Raw genomic sequence first — 19,940 nt, 5'->3', positions numbered from 1 at the left:
AATGCACCACTGTCTTCACTTCTTCATCAGAAGTGAATCCGGCTCCTATTTGATGCCTAACACTTGTGCAACCTTCCTTGAACTTCTCTACCCATTCATACACACTTCTTCATGACCAAACACTTTCTCCATACTGCGCACAAAGTCTTTGATAAATAATGGCATCAGGGACACCCTTAGGCCACAAAAAATGAATCACTGCACGCACCTCTTCTTTCATGCAAATCATAAGTGGGGCATCCATTTTTGCTCACAATGCAGTTACAAATGAACAGATGCAACACGTTCACACCTGCATAGTAGTGACTGGGGAGACAGTAGCCTTGAACGGAAAATGCTGATAAGACAGTGTGGCCAACAGAAGTTTTAATCTAACCGGAGAGCGGATAAGTTTTGATTCACCCTTGTAGAATGTGGGGGGAACTGTGGCTAATTTGAGAGTGCACATCCTATGCAAATTACTTTAATTACAAACTTTTTTTTAAGAGAAAATCTCTATCCAAGTCTTCTGCCCATTTTTTAATTGTGGCATTTCTTTAACCAACAACCCTAAGAGAAGGATTACCAAAAATCTGAGTTTGGAAAAGAAGATATTACAGTGTCTTTTTTTTTCCCCCTGAAGTCAGAATCTCTCTCTCTCTCTCTTTTTTTAGGTTCTACTTTACAGCAGATTTTGTTGCTTGATCTGAAATTTGCTTTCATAATGTACAACCCAAAAAAGAAATTCTAATAAAGATCTCACCAATGCAGACTACAGTTAGATTACTATTTCATGGTTTTGCTAGATCCTTTATGTGTTTGCAATTGAGCTAGGAGATAGGGATGTCAGTCTCTTATTTAAAAAGGAGTAAAAATCCAATAAGACTGCTGCTGTGGAAAGGAAGGCACTTGGGAAAACCACCTCCTAATTTTTAAGCAAATTACTAGTTTTGATTTGTGCTTACTGGACCACTGCATCTTGTCATTAGCAGCTGAATGCTCAACTTCAATAACCAGATCTGATTCTGTTTCAATTAAAGTGGGATCCCATTAATGAAAATAAGATCATCAGATCCTATAGTCCTCTGCAGACTAACAGTCATTAGCCAACGTGCACTGGGAATTGACAAAGGGAACAGTGCAAATGTGTGGTAACATTATTTTATTAATTTCATTAAATGTTTTTGATCAAGTTATATGACATTCAAAAAAATGCACTCTAAAAACAGACGTTTCAAGGTTTCCTTTTAGCTTGGGTGAACATGCCAGAAAGCATCCACAGGAAGCAGCTACTGCTTTCTGTAGCAGCATCACTGGGATCTCTTAGTATGTGCATTTATAATAAAATATCACAATTTACATGAGTACTGTAAGTCAGTTACAAGAGCACAGTCACTTTTCATGCAATTCAAATCTCATCATGGGGAGTCCATATTTTACAAAGACACAAAAACAAATAGTTCAAATGAAGAAATACCTCCTGGCTCTTCCATGATTACAAAATCTGTCCTTGGGCATTAGTCATTAGCTACACCTTTCAAATAAAATCTCTCACACAGAGAACAATAATTTTTATTATAATCACTTACAGTAAGGTTCAAAGCCCAGAAATGTCAAAATTAGTAATTGAAATGTATTTGTAGAAAGAGAACTATAAAGTTCAATGTATGTTTATATAATCTTAGCTGCCATACATGTGCAATGAGATTTACTTCAGAGGAATAATCAGAAACCCTATGGTTATAAATGAATATAAGTATAATTGAGATTCACAGGACAAAAGAAATACGCTTTTTGGTGGTGATTATTAATTTTCTGTATATATGACTCAAGGTGACTATCCTTATGCACTGAAAGCCCATTCATGGAATTTGCAAAATGTATACTAATATCCTCTTCTACAAGTTGGGATCAAAACATGGCCTATGAAAAAATTTGTTTAATTATAATATTGAATTGATGCATGTAATATTTTTTCAAACTTCTCTTTACTCTCTGTTATTATAAGTGTTCTTGAACTTTAAACTTAAAAAAAAAGACATTTAAAATATCTGGACATAGACTTGCAATTTCATTTAAAGACACAATTATTAAAACATTAAGCTAGAGAGACAAAAGAAAAAAAGAGGATTTACAAACGGCAAAGAGTTACCTGAGAGGCTTGTCAGTCATTTCTGTTATGGAAAGCTATCACAGCCTATTAGATACAGAGTGTTTGGTTACCAAAAATACTCTTACTCGTTGTATTCTGTGGAGAATCTTCCATTAAGATTGAATTGTGACCTGAGGTATTTGCAGTGGCTGTCTGGGTAGTGAGAACGTTTTCATCCTTTTATATACAGGTATTTTTCAAAGGTTCTATAATGAACACAGATTGTATGTATTCTTTTTCTCTCCCTATCTAAAGATAGCGTATACAGTAAATATAGAAATTCTCATTACCTGTGTCCTCATTGCTATCACAAATTCTTGCCTAAAGTTGGCAATTGTGGAAGGTGATGGGAATATGGGGGGTTCATTATGTGTTCTCTCTACTTTTCTGTAAGTTTGGAAATTTCATAATAAAGGGTTTAAAAATATAGTGCCTATTTACACAAAATCTTCCAGGGTTTATACTGAAAAAGTTACCAAATTGTCCCAATTCTCTAAGAATATACAATTTAGGACACATAATGCTGATGAGGATTTACATATAGAAAATACACCAAGAATAAATGAATATTGGATAAACACAGAGAAAAAGTGAGTCTGTTTTTGCCACTTATTCATCTCATCACGGTTATCTTCTTTCTCCTCTTTCTCCTCTGACCTCTCTCAAACTTTGACCACTCTCTCTTCCCCATCTGTTATCAGAGAACCGACAAGCCCTGCCAGTTTCCGCTCTGTGGTTTCTCTCAGGGTCATCAATTTCCATTTTCACAGCCACTTGTCATTTTATGCCTAGATGGCTGCAAAGACATCTTAGTTGTAATCCTTAATCTCTGGTCTCACTTGATTTAAAAATACATCCTGAATCCTGATGTCAAGTTCAACTTCCTAATAAAGAAGTTATCATTTCTCTATTTTAGGAATATGAGGCACACTCTTCTCACAGTCTTTCAACACAGCCTTCCTGTCTACTCAAGGTGTTCCTATTATTAATCCCTCAGAAAACTCATCCATGCATTTTGCTGTCTCCTTGTCTTTGCTCAAGTTTTCTGCACCATCTTACTTCCATAAATCTTTCATTTATTTATTATAAATACTTACACAAGTATTTACTGAATACTTTCAAGATCTACTTCTTCCTCCATAAGTGTCATATTATGATCATCACTTCACCTTCCTCTGAATTACTTCATTGTTTATGACTCTCATCTAACCCACTTAACCTTTGTAGGGATAAGTGATCTAGTCTTTCATTCAAGGTTCTCAACCCTGGCTGCATGTCAGAATTGCTGGAGAAGTTAAAAAAAGAATCCAGCCTAGGACAATTAGATCAGAATCTCCGGGGCTGAAGCATAAACATTAGGAAAAAAATTTTTTTATATTTGTTATTTTTAAAATGTCCCAAGTGATTCTAACATACAGGAAGTTGAGAGCCACTCATCTGAATAATACGTTTCTTGATTTGTAAGTACTATTCATTCAGTTGGTCAATAGCTATGGGTGCCTATTACAGAAGTAGAAATTGGCATCCCTGGCATGTTTTGTTTGGCCCACAGAGTGTTTTCAAAAAATTTTAGAGTTTAGACAATATTTTAAAATTGGGAGACTTATTGTCAACGTTGGGATACCGAGCTTCTCTTGAAAAAAATGGAAAATCTGGTGAGACTGGGCCTGCGTTCTTATAAGGCAAAACTTGGCTAGAATTGAACTGCAGCTACCCCTTCTAGACTGAGAATGAGAATCCAGTTTGCTGTAGTCCTCACCACTCCCTAGAGCCCTCTCACAGACGCTGTGTTAATTGCCCTTTATTATATCATTTGCATAGTTCTTAATATTACTGTTTTAATAGTAGAGAACAACCTCTTTTAAGCACTATCTCATGCCTCTCCCCTAACTGCCCCCTTCACTCCCAATAGGGTTCACTGTAAAAGCAGAAAATGTTTTCTGCAGATCAAATATCCAGGCATCTGGCCCACTTTACTCTTTTATGTTATCTGACTGGCGTCTGTGGTAATATGAGTTTGCAGTCCCTAGCCATATATTTATGGCAAGCACTGTGTTAGATGCTAGAGATATAGAAGAATGAGGTACAGTGCCCTTTTTGGAGGAGGTCACACTTAATTGGGGAATGCAGACATATTAACTGAAAAATGTGGAAAAAAAAGCCATCAAAAGAGGAGAACAATGCTTATTAGGAATAGAAGAGGTGGCATTTGAGTTGGATCTAGAGCGATGAATTGGGAGTTTTTTCCAGGCAGAAAGGCAAAGAAGCCATTTTAGGCCAGCGAAACAGCAATCTCAAAATATGAACATACAAAAGCCCAGAGAGTGGTCAGAAATTAACACACTGGAAATGAGAGAAAGGGTCTGGAGATGAAACTGTGGAGTTAAGTTTGGAATAGGGGAGGTTGGCTTTGTGTGAGTTTCTAAGGGTTTTTTCATTTTGTCTTCTAAGATAGTTGGAAAGGCATTCAAAGCCTTTAATCAAACAGCGACAAGATCACATTTCTATTTCTATCAGAAAGAGAAATCTGACAGCAATGTGAAGATTAACTGGGAGGGTAAGGTGAATGATAGTGGGTACCCAAACAATGAAAGTAGCAATAGGATCAGATTTGAGAGATGTTTGGGAGGTATAACTTGCAGGGCTTGGAAGCATATAGGAAAAGGAGAAGAATAACCAAGGATGTTTGACTTATGTAAAAATCGAGATGATATTTTAGTTGCTAAAGGAGAAATTTAAGATTAGGACTTATCACTTGACATAAGTTGATGTTAAAGTGACTTCATATTTAACCTCAAGCTATAAAGCATCATTGCAAGACTGTTCCACCACCTCTCACTTTTTGGTCTTACAAATAAATATGCTTATAATTTAGGTACTTGAGTAAATACCTGATTCTGCTGAACTTAGAGGATGACCTGCAGATTTTATTTCAGTTTGGCGGAGTTTAGTCATGTTTAACAGCTGTGTGACTTGTGGAACATCTGTCGTTAGTTGGCAGCTTCGTGGAATAATGTCTGTAGGTTCATCTGTTGGAAAGTGAACACCATACCCAGTTGGAAATAAAGACAAACATTCAAAATGTAAGCCATTTCTGCCAAATGGATGTATCTTATAAATGAAACCAATTAAAGTAAAAGATTTTAGAGTATAATTTTGGACGAGTTATTCAACCTTACAGCCATGGTTTTCTCATCTATAAAATGACCATGATAATTGTAATGCTTACTTTAGAGGACTGTAGAAAGGATTAAATGAGATAGAGTATTTAACTATGGGACAGGTCCAGAGACTTCTGCAATAAGTGAGAGAAATGATTGGAAATATTTTATATTTGTTTTTTTTTACTAGAGTGGGATTCGAAAGAAGAACTAGCTAGGTATGCTCCAGGGAAGGTTTCTGGGAGTACATTGGCTTATTTATACAAATCAATAAGTACAATGATATTACTGAATAAGCACCTAGAGTCATTATATAAGTCAATTTTTTAACTTTTTATTTTGAAATAATTTTAGATTTACAGAAAAGTTACAAAAACCGTACACAGTTCCAATATATCCTTTACTCAGCTTCCCCTAATGTTAACATCCTGCCTTCAAATACTTTAAAAGAAAAAAAACAGCTTAATTAAAATAGTATTTTTATTATTATAGTTTGTATTCCCAATGAGATTTGATATTGTTCATATATATTTATATGGATATGTAAGTTTTCATTATAGTAAATTTTCTGTTCATGTTCTTAACCCATTTTACTATTAGAGCACTTTAAAAAGTTATTTATATGATCTATCTTGTGGCAAAGATATTAAGCTTTGTCATATGTAGCAAGTAGGAATTAAGTTGCTACTAGCATTCCAAAAAGCATCAAAAACCTTAAAAATGTCCATGGCATTTTATTCAGTAATTTCACTTTATGAATCTATTCTAAAGTAAAAAAATTAGATACTCAGATGAAGATCTTTATAAATAAGTGTTTGTAATTTTTGAAAATTAAAGCAACTTGAGTTCCCAGTAAAGAGTCACAAGAAATTGTATTTATGTAGATGGCTTGATGATATGGGAAAGGCTCAAGATAAGAAGTTAAATGATATTGTATGTCAATTGTATCTCAATAAAAGTTCTTAAAAAAAAAGTTAAATGAAAGTAACGTATCCAAACTATCTCAACTGTAGAAAACTGTTAATAGAAGGAAATACACCAAAATGTAAAATAACTTTTTGTGATTAGCTTAAGCATAGTTTTTATTTTCTTCTTCATAATAATTTATGTTTAACTTTTATTAGGAAAAAGTTTCTATTTTTAGATTCTCGTGGAAAAAATTTGGTGTGTGTATATGTGAATGTGAGTAGTAAGAAAAATTCAACCAAATTCATTCCTCGAAAACATTCTTATATAAGTATAAACTCTAACCCTGTTTATAAAGGCAAATGATGTTAGGTTTTTGTGCATCCAAACCATGGCAGTTAACTAATTAGATTTTAATGTCCTAATCTTGAAAAAGAAAATGAATCATTTAACTAAAAACTTAAATGCTCATCAGCAATGTAATGGTTTCTAAGTGTCCTAATGCTGCAGTCATTACAAATGCCACTGGGTTTACAAATCTTAGTTTTCAGGTATTCTTTGTCCATTCATTTCTTACTTGTCATCGACATTTAGAAAATCAATGTAAAGTAATTGAGTAAATGAATTCTCAAAATAGAAAACTTTTGGAAAATAAGTAAACTAACATCAGATGTATATCTGACATGTCATTTCAGGCTTCTCTGAGGTAGAAAAAGATAACTTCCACATCAATGCCAATATTGATAAACTAAGATTTTATATTATTAGAGGAAGAGAATTCTGTAGGCTAATAAGAACCTGAAATAAAATGCTGTATTCTGAATCCTATGAAGAGAAATGGAAACATTAGCTCATAGGGCTTGTGTGGATGGTACGGGTATACAATGCCATACAATTTTTGAAATGTACCCAAAAGAAAAGCTGAGTTTCCAACCAACAAGGGACAGACAGCAAATTCAGGTAACCAAAAATCCATAAGCTTTTATGAAAGAACAAGGCAGAGACTATTACAAAACTCTACTCTGAATCTTAAAGGAACGTGGTTGACATGCAAATCAGATTTCACATTAAAAGGCTCAAATCCCCTCTGCAACATTTTTCCTTTCTCTAAATCTACTCTCTCTTTGCTCTCAGAAAGTCTCACTTCTTAATGGATTACTCATTGAGGGAAACTGTGGGCAGTAAAAAACCTGCAATAAAAGAAAAAATCCAAGAAAAAAAACTGATTTATTATTTTAAAATAGAGTTGTGGGCAGTATAAAACCTGCAATAAAAGAAAAAATCCAAGAAAAAAAACTGATTTATTATTTTAAAATAGAGCCTAATCATTAAGCAACTACTGACTGTCGAACTTTCTGCGACTTTGTAGAGAAAGTCTCATTTGTGAGAAAGAGGAAGGGGGCTTTATGCTCAATTTTGCGATATCAAACTATGAAGGAGCTTTAAGTTGGATGTTCTGATAGACCTAAATAGAAATTAACTCATCTCCCCACCACTCATCTCCCCACTAACCATTCCCCCTTCTCCAACCCCAATTACTAGGTTATATTATTATTTTAGCATTTATAGCTTAATTTAAAAATAAGGATTAACTCTGAAAACAGCATAGATTCTACATAAAAATTAAATAGTGCTAAACTGTGAGTATTAGAGAGCATGGTCTGTCCATTCATTCACTGATTTCATCATTCAGTAAATACTTATTGAGCTTCTACTATGGGCCGGGTACTCATCTAGTGGCTGGGAATCCAGTGGTGAGCCAGAGTGACTCTGTGCGGGCCTTACTGAAGCTTGTACCTAGCACAGAATATGAAACAAGTTATACCACAAATAATTTTTAAAATTATAATTGTGTAAAGTGCTCTGAAAGAAAAGTTCAAGATGTTATGAAAGAAGTAATGGGGGAATCCAACATCATAGGGTGTTAGGGAAAGTCTTCCTGATAAAGAGACATTTAAGCTGAGTCATTAAGGATAAGTAGAAAGTGGCCTGGTGAAATGGGGTGAGAGTGATTATTCAGGTGGAGGAAATAGCTTTTGAATACTCTGAAGGCAGAAAGACTTTGGTGCATTCTAGTAAGTGAGAGAAAGACAATTCTGCCAAATAAAATAGTGAGAAAATCCAAACGATATACGTAGTACAACACCTGGTTCAAAGGGGGTGCTTAATAAATGGTCATGAACACAAGCCCCTTTTTAACAGCCAACCTAGACTAAATGCAGCTGCCCAGTCTTCCATTTTTCTTCTCTGGTTGTTCTTAGTTCAGCTATATCCTGAAAAGTACGCCATGCACATTTTATTTGGATATCACATCTTTCTCCCCAGATGGCAAATAACAAATCAAGCTGGCAATTAGATACTAAGGGACCAACGCCCGTCTGATTGTTCTTTCAGACAAGTTCTATCTTCGAGAAGGGACTGTGTATGGAAACATGCAGACTGCTTGATTAAAATCTGAAAAATGACACAATTGAATTTAAACTGCTTTTGCTAACATATCTGAAAGAACATAATGTTGGATGGAATGGTCAGCTCAGAATGGCAAAATTGTACATGAAGGAGAAGGCTATGAGAAAGCTGACAGATTTGCTCATGTAGCATCCAAACACAACCAGATGGCATTTTTTTTTTGACATCTTTGCTCCCAGTATGAGATACTGTACTACTGCAATGCTTGAGTGACTTTGTAACCCTGTTCTCCTTTCTTTGGCCATAGTCATCATAAAATGAACCATTCTGTAGGTGTTTTAATACCCTTGAAGAGGATCTTAGCTAGATTAAAAAATTAAGTCATCAATTTTAATACTTATCTAAAGCTATTTATGCATTAAAAATCATCATCCCCATTTTATTGGGGGGGAATGTCTTATAAAATAATGAGAATTATAGATCTGTTTCCACTTACTGTGATGATTACATGTATATAAGAGGATAAGAACAGTGCCTGGTACATAGCAAGTGCTATATAAATGTATTTATTAATAATAGAAAAATACTTATGTAAATTATTTCATTACATGGTGACAAAACCACATCTTAATGTATATATATGTTTTTGTTTTGTTTTGTTTCTTAATTGGAATATAATTGCTTTACACTCTTGTACCAGTTTTTGAGGTACACCAAGGTCAATCATCTATATTTATACACATATCCCCGTATTCCCTCCCTCCCTTGACTCCCCCCCACCCTCCACGTCCCAGTCCTCTAAGGCATCATCCATCATTGAGTTGAACTCCCTTTGTTATACAGCAACTTCCCACTGGCTACCTATTTTACACTTGGTAGTATATATATATGTCTATGCTACTGTCTCACATTGTCTCAGCTTCCCCTTCACACCCCGCCCCCCCAAACCTCGAGATCTCCATTCCATTCTCTGCATCTGCGTCCTTATTCTTGTCTTGTCACTGAGTTCATCAGTACCATGTTTAGATTCCCTATATATGAGTTAGCATACAATATTTGTTTTTCTGTTTCTGACTTACTTCACTCTGTATGACAGACTCTAGGTCTATCCACCTCATGACATATAGCTCCATCTCATTCCTTTTTATAGCTGAGTAATATTCCATTGTATATATATGCCACATCTTCTTTATCCATTCATCTGTTGATGGGCATTCAGGTTGCTTCCATGTCCTCGCTATTGTAAATAGTGCTGCAATGAACATTATGCTACATGTTTCTTTTGGGATTATGGTTTTCTCTGGGTATATGCCCAGTAGTGGGATTACTGGATCATATGGTAGTTCTATTTTTAGTTTTTTAAGGAACCTCCAAACTGTTTTCCATAGTGGCTGTACCAACTTACATTCCTACCAACAGTGCAGGAGAGTTCCCTTTTCTCCACACCCTCTCCAACATCTGTTGTATCCAGATTTTTTGATGATGGCCATTCTGACTGGTGTGAGGTGATACCTCATTGTGGCTTTGACTTGCATTTCTCTGATAATTAGTGATGTTGAGCATCTTTTCATGTGTTTGTTGGCCATCTGCATGTCTTCTTTGGAGACATGACTATTTAGATTTTACGCCCATTTGTGGATTGGGTTATTTGCTTTTTTAATGTTAAGCTGCATGAGCTGCTTGTATATTTTGGAGGTTAATCCTTTGTCCGTTGTTTCATTGGCAACTATTTTCTCCCATTCTGAGGGTTGCCTTCTTGTCTTGTTTATGGTTTCTTTTGCTGTGCTAAAGCTTTTAAGTCTCATTAGGTCCCATTTGTTTATTCTTGATTTTCTTTCCATGATTCTAGGAGGTGGGTCATAAAGGATCTTGCTTTGATGGATGTCATAGAGTGTTCTGCCTGTGTTTTCCTCTAGGAGTTTTATAGTATCTGGCCTTCCATGTAGGTCTTTAATCCATTTGGAGTTTATTTTTGTGTATGGTGTTAGGAAGTGTTCTAATTTCATTCTTTTACATGTAGCTGTCCAATTTTCCCAGCACCACTTATTGAAGAGGCTTTCTTCCATTGTATATTCTTGCCTCCTTTGTCAAAGGTAAGGTGCCCATATGTGTGTGGGTTTACCTCTGGGCTCTCTGTTCTGTTCCACTGATCTATATTTCCGTTTTTATGCCAGTGCCATACTGTCTTGATCACTGTAGCCTTGTAGTATAGTTTGAGGTCAGGGAGCCTGATTCCTCCAGCTCCGTCTTTCCTTCTCAAGATTGCTTTGGCTATTCAGGCTCTTTTGCATTTCCATACAAATCGTAAAATTTCTTGTTCTAGTTCTGGGAAAAACGCCATTGGTAATTTGATCGCAATTGCATTGAATCTGTAGATTGCTTTGGGTAGTATAGTCATTTTCACAATGTTGATTCTTCCAATCCAAGAACATGGTATGTTTCTCCATCTGTTTGTATTGTCTTTGATTTCTTTCATCAGTGTCTTATACTTTTCTGCATACAGGTCTTTTGCCTCCTTAGGCAGGTTTATTCCTAGGTATTTTATTCTTTTTTTAATTTCTCTTTCTGCCTTTTCGTTGTTAGTGTATAGGAATGGAAGAGATTTCTGTGCATTAATTTTGTATCCTGCTACTTTACTAAGTTCAGCAATTGCTGCTAGCAGTTTTCTGGTAGAATCTTCAGGGTTTTCTATGTATAATGTCATGTCATCTGCAAAGAGTGACAGTTTTACTACTTCTTTTCCAATTTGGATTCCTTTTATTTTGTTTTCTTCTCTGATTGCTGTGGCTAACACTTCCAAAGCTATGTTGAATAACAGTGGTGAGAGTGGGCACCCTTGTCTTTTTCCTGTTCTTAGAGGGAATGCTTTCAGTTTTGCACCACTGAGAATGATGTTGGCTGTTGGTTTGTCACATACGGCTTTTATTATGTTGAGGTAGTTTCCTTCTATGCCCATTTTCTGGAGAGCTTTTATCATAAATGGATGTTGAATTTTCTCAAAAGCTTTTTCTGCATCTGTTGAGATTATCATACAACTTTTATCCTTCAGTTTGTAAATATGATGTATCACATTTATTGATTTGCGTATACTGAAGAATCCTTGCTTTCCAGGGATAAACCCTACTTGATCATGGTGTATGATCTTTTTAATGTGCTGTTGGATTCTCTTAGCTAGTATTTTGTTGAGGATTTTTGCATCTATATTCATCAGTGATATTGGTCTGTAATTTTTGTGTGTGTGACATCTTTGCCTGGTTTTGGTATCAGGATGATGGTGGCCTCGTAGAATGAGTTTGGGAGTGTTCCTCCTTCTGCGATATTTTGGAAGAGTTTGAGAAGGATAGCTGTTAGCTCTTCTCTAAATGTTTGATAGAATTCGCCTGTGAAGCCATCTGGCCCTGGGCTTTTGTTTTTGGGAGATTATTAATCACAGTCTCAATTTCCGTGCTTGTGACTGGTCTGTTCATAGTTTCTATTTCTTCCTGGTTCAGCCTTGGAAGATTGTACTTTTCTAAGAATTTATCCATTTCTTCCAGGTTATCCAATTTATTGGCATATAGCTGCTTGTAGTAGTCTCTCATGATCCTTTGTATTTCTGTGGTGTCCGTTGTTACTTCTCCTTTTTCATTTCTAATTCTGTTGATTTGCGTCTTCTCCCTGTTTTCCTGATGAGTCTGGCTAATGGTTTATCAATTTTATCTTCTCAAAGAACAAGCTTTTGCTTTTATTTCTTTGCTATTGTTTTCTTCATTTCTTTTCCATTTCTGATCTGATCTTTATGATTTCTTGCCTTCTGATCACTTTGGGGTTTTTTTGTTCTTCTTTCTCTAATTATTTTAGCTGTAAGTTAGGTTGTTTTTTCGATGTTTTTCTTGTTTCTTGAGGTAGGACTGTATTGCTATAAACTTCCCTCTTAGAACTGCTTTTGCTGCGTCCCATAGGTTTTGGGTTGTTGTGTTTTCATTGTCATTTGTTTCTAGATATTTTTTGATTTCCTCTTTGACTTCTTCAGTGATTTCTTGGTTGTTTAATAACGTATTGTTTAGCCTCCATGTGTTTGTACTTTTTACAGTTTTTTCTCTGTAATTGATATCTAGTCTCATGGCATTGTGGTCAGAGAAGATGCTTGATATGATTTCCATTTTCTTGAATTTACCGAGGCTTGATTTGTGACCCAAGATGTGATCTATCCTGGAAAATGTCCCGTGTGCACTTGAGAAGAAAGTGTATTCTGTAGTTTTGGGTGGAACGTCCTATAAATATCAATTAAGTCGAGATGGTCTGATGTGTGATTTAAAGCTTGTGTGTCCTTATTCATTTTCTGTTTGGATGATCTGTCCGTTGATGTAAGTGGGGTGTTCAAGTCTCCTACTATTATTGTGTTACTGTCGATGTCCCCTTTTATGGCTGTTAGCATTTGCCTTATGTATTGAGGTGCTCCTGTGTTGGGTGCATAGATATTTACAATTGTTATATCTTCTTCTTGGATTGATCCCTTGATCATTATGTAGTGTCCTTCCTTGTCTCTTGTAATAGTCTTTACTTTAAAGTCTAATTTGTCTCTTATGAGTATTGCTACACCAGCTTTCTTTTGACTTCCATTTGCATGGAATATCTTTTTCCATCTCTTTACTTTCAGTCTATATGTGTCCCTTGGTCTGAAGTGGGTTTCTTGTAGACAGCATATAAAAGAGTCTTGTTTTTGTATCCAGTCAACCAGTCTGTGTCTTTTGGTTGGAGCATTTAATCCATTTACATTTAAGGTGGTTATTGACATGTGTGTTCCTATTACCATTTTCTTAATTGTTTTGGGTTTGTTTTTGTAGGTCTTTTCCTTCTCTTGTGTTTCCTGCTTAGAAAAGTTCCTTTAGCAATTGTAAGGCTGGTTTGGTGGTGCTGAATTCTCTTAACTCTTGCTTGTCTGTAAAGCTTTTGATTTCTCCGTCGAATATGAATGAGATTCTTGCTGGGCAGAGTATTCTTGGCTATAGGTTTTTCTCTTTCAGGACTTTCAGTATATCCTGCCACTCCCTTCTGGCCTGCAGAGTTTCTGCAGAAAGATCAGCTGTTAACCTTATGGGTTTTCCCTTATATGTTATTTGCTGCTTTTCTCTTGCTGCTTTTAATATTTTTTGTGTTTAATTTTCATTAGTTTGATTACTATGTGCCTCGCTGGATTTCTCCTTGGGTTTATTCTATATGGGACTCTCTGCACTTCTTGGACTTGGTTAATTATTTCCTTTCCCATGTTGGGGAAGTTTTCCACTAGAACCTCTTCAAATATTTTCTCAGACCCTTTCCTTTTTCCTTCTTCTGCTGGGATGCCTATGATTCGAATGTTGGTGCGCTTAATGTTGTCACCAAGGTCTCTGAGACTGTCTTCCATTCTTTTTATTCTCTTTTCTCTTTCCTGCTCTGTGGCAGTTATTTCCCCCATTCTGTCTTCCAACTCACTTATTCATTCTTCTGCCTCAGTTATTCTGCTGTTTATACCATCTAGAGTATTTTTAATTTCAGTTATTTTGTTGTCCATTACTGCTTGTTTGCTCTTTAGTTCTTCTGTGTTCTTATTAACTGTTTCTTGTCTTTTCTCTATTTTGTTACCGAGATTTTTGGATCATCTTTACTATCTCAGGCAATTTTACTATTTCCTCTTAATTTATTTGGTCTTGTGGGTTTTTTTTCCTGCTCCTTTTCCTGCAGGGTGTTTCTTTGTTTTCTCATTTTGTCTAATTTATAGGATTTGTTGTCTCCTTTCCCTATGCTGCCTAGTAGTAATTCCTCTTGTTTCTGCCCTCTGCCCCTGTGGTGGGGTTTGTCCAGTGTCTTGAGGAGGCTTCCTGGTGGCCGGTTCTGGTGTCTGCTTTCCAGTGTGTGGCTCTGTGTCTTTTCTCTCTGATGAGCAAGGCCATGTCAGGTGGTGTGTTTTAGGGTATCCAGTTATGTCCGGATCTTTGCAGTCCTTTCTGGTGTCTGAGGTCTTTTGCTTGTGTTCAGCTGGTCCTCTGTGGGAAGTATTGCGTCTTTTGGTGTATGCCTGATGCATCTGTGGAGAGGGATGCATTCCACGTCCTTCTACTTCGCTGCCATCTTTCTTCCCTGTTTTGTTTTTAATAATAAAATGTTTTGATGTTTAAAGGAACCCCACAAAAACTTGGCTATCCTGAATGAATCATTTCACTGGTGCTTTTTTAAAAAAAATTGAGGAGTAAATCATTTTAACATTAGATTAAGCATCTTAAAGTAAAAGATTCAATGGCATTTAGTACATTCACAATGTACTTACCCATTAACCTGTATCTCCTCATTCTCTCTGGCCCCTAGTCCCTGGCAGCCACAAATCTACAATCTGTCTCTAAGGATTTATCTATTCTGGATATTTCATATAAATGGAATCACCTTTTGTGTCTGTGTGAATAGCACTTAGCAAATTTTGTTAATCCATTCATCCACCGATGGACACGTGGGCTGTTTCCACATTCTGGCTATTGTGGATAACGCTGTTACAAACACACAAGTACATGTATCTATCTGTTTTCCATTTTGGGGTGTATACAGTTAGGAGAGGAATTGCAGGGTCATATGGTTATTCCATGTTTAACTTTTTAAGGAACTGCTAAAATGTTTTCCACAATAGGAGAACAATTTTGCATTCCCATCAGCAATGTATGAGGGTTCCAATTTCTCTCCACATTTGCTAACACTTTTTTTCCATTAAAAAAATTATAGCCATCCTAGTAGGTATAAAGTGCTATCTCATTGTGGTTTTAATTTGTACTTCCCTAACGACCAATGATGTTTAGCATCTTATGTTTGTTGGTTGACATTTGTATTCTTTTGTATATCTTCTTTGAAGATATATTTAAGTCTCCCGACCGTTTTAAAAAGTAGGTTGTCATTTTGTTGTTGCGTCATATATTCCAGATACTAGAATATATCAGTACATATGTGTATATGCTATTTAAGAACCAGAATATATATTTTATCAGATATATGATTTACAAATATTTTCTCCCATTCTGTCTTTTCACTTTCTTGATAATGTCATTTGATACACAAAGTTTTTAGTTTTGATAGAGTGTAATTTATTTTAAAAATTTTGTTGCTATGCTTTTGGTATCAATATCAAAGAATCCATTGCCAAATCCAAGGTCATGAAGACTTATCTCTATTTTTTTCTAAGACTTTAATGGTTTTACCTCTTATAATTAGGTCACTGATCCATTTTGAGTCAATTTTTGTATATTGTACGAGGTAGGGTTCCAACGTCATTCTCTTGGACATGGATATGTAACTGTCCCAGAACCATTTGTTGAAGAGACTATCCTCTCCCCACTGAATGCTCTTGGCATCCTTGTCAAAATCAGATGTATGTATTTATTTCTGGACTCTACTCTGTTCCATTGGTCTATACATCAGTCCTAACAGGAAATTACTTTGATTTCTGTTTTGAGGTAAGTTTTGAAATTGAGAAGTGTGAATCCTCCAACTTTGTTCTTTTTCAAGAATTTTTGGATATTCATGTCCTCTTGCATTTCCATATGAATTTGAGGATTGGTTTTTCCATTTCTACAAAAAAGGCCACTGAAATTTTGAGCAAGATTGAATTTAATCTCTAGATCTTTGTGGGTAATACTGAACATCTTAACAATATCATGTCTTCCAATCCATGAATGCAGGATGTCTTTCCATTTATATAGGCCTTCCTTAATTCCTTTTAGCAATGTTGTATAGTTTTCAGTGTACAAGTCTTTATATCCTTGATTAAAATTTATTTTAAGATTTATTTTTTATTATTTATTTATTTATTTTGGCTGCGTTGGGTCTTTGTTGCTGCATATGGGGTTTCTCTAGTTGTGATGAGTGGGGGCTACTCTTCGTTGTGGTGTGCAGGCTTCTGAGTGTGGTGGCTTCTTGTTACAAAACACAGGCTGTAGGTGCATGGGCTTCAGTAGTTATGGCACTCAGGCTCAATAGCTGTGGCTCACAGGCTCTAGAGCGCAGGCTAAGTAGTTGTGGCACATGGGCTTAGTTGCTCTGCTGCATGTGGGATCTTCTCAGTCCAGGGCTTGAACTGTGTCCCCTGCACTGGTAGGCAGATTCTTAACCACTGAGCCTCCAAGGAAGTCCCTCCTTGATTAAATTTATTCCTAGGTATTTAATTATTTGGATGGCATTGTAAATGAAACTATTATCCTTAGAGGTTTTGAGAAATAATATTTTATTATAACATTTATAATATTTAATTATAAAATATAATATATATTTTAATCAGAAAAATTCTGAGTCTTGATATACAGATATTCATGACTCATTTTTGTGGGATCTACTATTGGCTGCTGGGCACCTCTGCTATGCTGAGTTCTTACCCCCTTTATTTCCCCTGGGGTGGTTTGCTAGGGGAGGGTATTGCTGAGTTCAGCTCCTCTCTGGGAAGGAGTGGGAATATAGCCTTAAACTGACAAGATTCAGGTATGATGTGCACTCACCTGACCTGGAGGTGAGGAGAGAGGTGGGAAAAAAACTCAACAATGTTAACTATTAAAAACACTAAATTATTCCACTTATTGTGGAAGGTAAACTTGCAGGGGCTTGGCCTCGAGTTCCACCTTCTGTAGCATCAGCACAAGATGCTTCATTTCTGTGTACCTTGTTTTCCTTATCTGTATACTTAAGACGTTGGATTAGATGATCTCTAGGGCCCTTTCCTGATCAATGAGTCTATCAAGGCAAGACATCAGTATTTCTAATGTTTTCTGTGGCCTCTGAAGGGATAATTTTCTTCATATTGCTAGATGCCTAATAAAGGTTTATTGTACAGAGACAGTAAATGAATGAATAATTGAACAAACAATTAGCTAGCCTTTACGTCATTAATTCAACAAACATTTATGACAGGTTACTGGTACCAGGTCATGTGCTAGAGATAAAAATGTGGAGATCCAAAAAAAGAAAAAGTGGAGATCCAGTCTATACCGTCAAAAGGCTCTCAGCCTTAAATCATAGTCTGAATTCTTCTCTTCTTGAATTTTAAACACAGAACACATACTCCCCAGTCCTGATATTTTATAAAGAACAGTGACCTGGGGAGACTGGGGGGTCAGGAGGCCTGTGAAACTGTCACTGGCACAGCACAAGCTCATGCTTTAATGGATCATCACATGTTCTTTTCTCTCATCTCTTTTCTCTCCTCTTTCTCTTATCCATCTATACATATATTGCATTTAAAAAAATGCAGAATGATATAAGTGAATCAATAATTCAGTCATGCAAATGCCAGTCCATGTCCCCTTGGGAACCGTAAAAGTGATAAACGAAATTGAATCAGCATGCTTTACTACTTGTCCAGCATAAGTCATTTCCTCTGGGCAATTAGAAAACTGGTTAATTGCTGTTTTAGGGTTCCAATAACTCACTTCCTATTATATCCCACTGTATAACAGAGAACAGCAAAGGAATCAGGCAACATTTTGTAGCTTGGGTGAGTTTGAGAGGTACTAGAATGAAACGGTAGCAGTTTAAATAAGCCAAGGATAACAGAATACTGAGCTTAAGTACGCATTTAATACAATATTTTAAAACGGAACTTGAGAATGAAATGTAAGGAACACATAAAAAAAGTTTCCTTAAATAAAAGTCTCAACACTATGACTGACTAATCTGTCTTTGCAGATGAGAATGACCCCTCTTTTCAGTAAGAAAGACAAATGGATATTCATCACTTAATGTGATACACCCTCAACACAGCCAGTCACCAAATCCTTGAATTCTTATTTCATGACCTCTCTTGTATATTTCCTTTAAATATTTTCCCTCTTATGTGACATTGGGCACATACCCTAACTTCTCTGTGCTTCAGTTTCACTATCTATGAAATGGAGATAATAGTACTATCCATCTTGTAGAATTTTTATGAACATTAATCTAAGTTCATATATGTAAAGTACTTAAAACAGCCACTGCTTCTATCATCACCATCATGATTATCACTTCTGCTGCCAACCTCCTTCACCAGTGACCCTCAATTTGCTCCATACTATGTAATCCTTTGCCCACTTTTACCTGTATTCAGAATGAACTCTTGTATTGTTAACTTTTCTAGTGTATATAATTACACAGTGAACTCTGAGGACAGGAAACTTGTTCTACATTTTTATGTCACCCAAAGTATAAAGCCTAATACTGCAATATTATATTATATCATACCTCCCACCTTTGCCATATATCATACTGAACTCCCTGTTCTTTGAACACATCGGGTCTTTTCATAATGCCAGGCCTTTATGCATACGTGCTCTTTCTTCTGCCTGAAATGCTTTCTCTTTTCATTGTGCACTTTCATAACCTGGAAAATTATTTTTATTTTAGGATGCATCTTGGAAAGTTTTCTTCTCTAGGTTAGTATAGACCAAACACTGATATACAGTCAGATACTAATCTGTGAAGTCATATTCACTGGTCTGTGGTGAAAATGTGAACCTTTATTCTGAAATCTAGAACTTCTCTGGTGTGTGTGTATGTGAATGTCCTTTTATTCAGTGAAACAATCAGAGTAATCAGAGTAACTGTAGTTTTTCTTGTTTGTTTCTCTGTTTTAATGCCCTGATTTGGCAAATTCAAAAGTCATCACTGTGCTAGTCAAGTTTTTCTTAACCTGACAGATCTGTGAAATCCAAGCGCCCCACCAAGTGGCTGTCTCCAATGAAGAGTCACAGTGCTCCAGACTTTTCCCTCACTGTCTGTCAAGCCCATTAGGGAAGTTTCAACCAGGTATTATAAATTACACATACATTTAAGCTTCCCTGTGAGACACTGAGCTCCTTGAAGCAGGGGCTATGCTTATCCCAGTGCCTGATGTATAGAAGGCAGATAAATGTTTAGCCTCTACACACTGTATTATAGTTGATGTCTTTTCATATATATTCTTGTATTTGGTTGTATCTTTACTATAACCTTGTAGTAATTATTGAGGAAACAAAGCACAGAGATGTTCAAAACTCAAACAAAACCACAAAGTTGGTATATGATCATAACAATAGACTGTGGAAACATTAATCCAAATCTTTAGGCTCTACAGTTTCCATTTAAGTTCTCCAAGATGTAGTTGTTTACATACGTTATAAGACACTGATGAAAGAAATCAAAGATAATACAAACAAATGGAGAGATATACCATGTTCTTGGATTGGAAAAATCAACACTGTGAAAATGACTATACTACCCAAAGCAAGCTACAGATTCAATGCAATCCCTATCAAATTACCAATAGCATTTTTCACAGAACTAGAACAAAAAAATCCTAAAATTTGTATGGAGTCACAAAAGACCCCGAA

At 36.0% G+C, this 19,940-nt stretch overlaps 1 protein-coding gene across 23 annotated transcripts in view; it reads right to left on the bottom strand.

Moving 5' to 3' along the window:
* Nucleotides 1–19,940, bottom strand: part of CFAP20DC (CFAP20 domain containing) — a 269,629-nt gene that overhangs the window by 106,270 nt on the left and 143,419 nt on the right. For 21 of the 23 annotated variants that reach the window (XR_009048710.1, XR_009048711.1, XR_009048712.1 and 18 more), the window contains one exon: nucleotides 5,023–5,160. Coding sequence is in view for 18 of the 23 variants with exons in the window: in XM_057704976.1 (XP_057560959.1) it covers nucleotides 5,023–5,160 (138 nt within the window). In the remaining 5 variants the exon portion in view is untranslated. Of the gene's footprint in view, nucleotides 1–1,135; nucleotides 2,928–5,022; nucleotides 5,161–19,940 lie in introns of those variants that run through there. The other 2 variants (XM_057704997.1, XM_057704994.1) reach the window with 2 other exon arrangements.

The sequence above is a fragment of the Hippopotamus amphibius genome, chromosome 13 (genome assembly GCF_030028045.1).
Source record: "Hippopotamus amphibius kiboko isolate mHipAmp2 chromosome 13, mHipAmp2.hap2, whole genome shotgun sequence".
Taxonomy (NCBI): domain Eukaryota; kingdom Metazoa; phylum Chordata; class Mammalia; order Artiodactyla; family Hippopotamidae; genus Hippopotamus; species Hippopotamus amphibius.
Note: the sequence above shows the minus strand (reverse complement) of the source record. Positions and strands in the feature narration are given on the sequence as shown.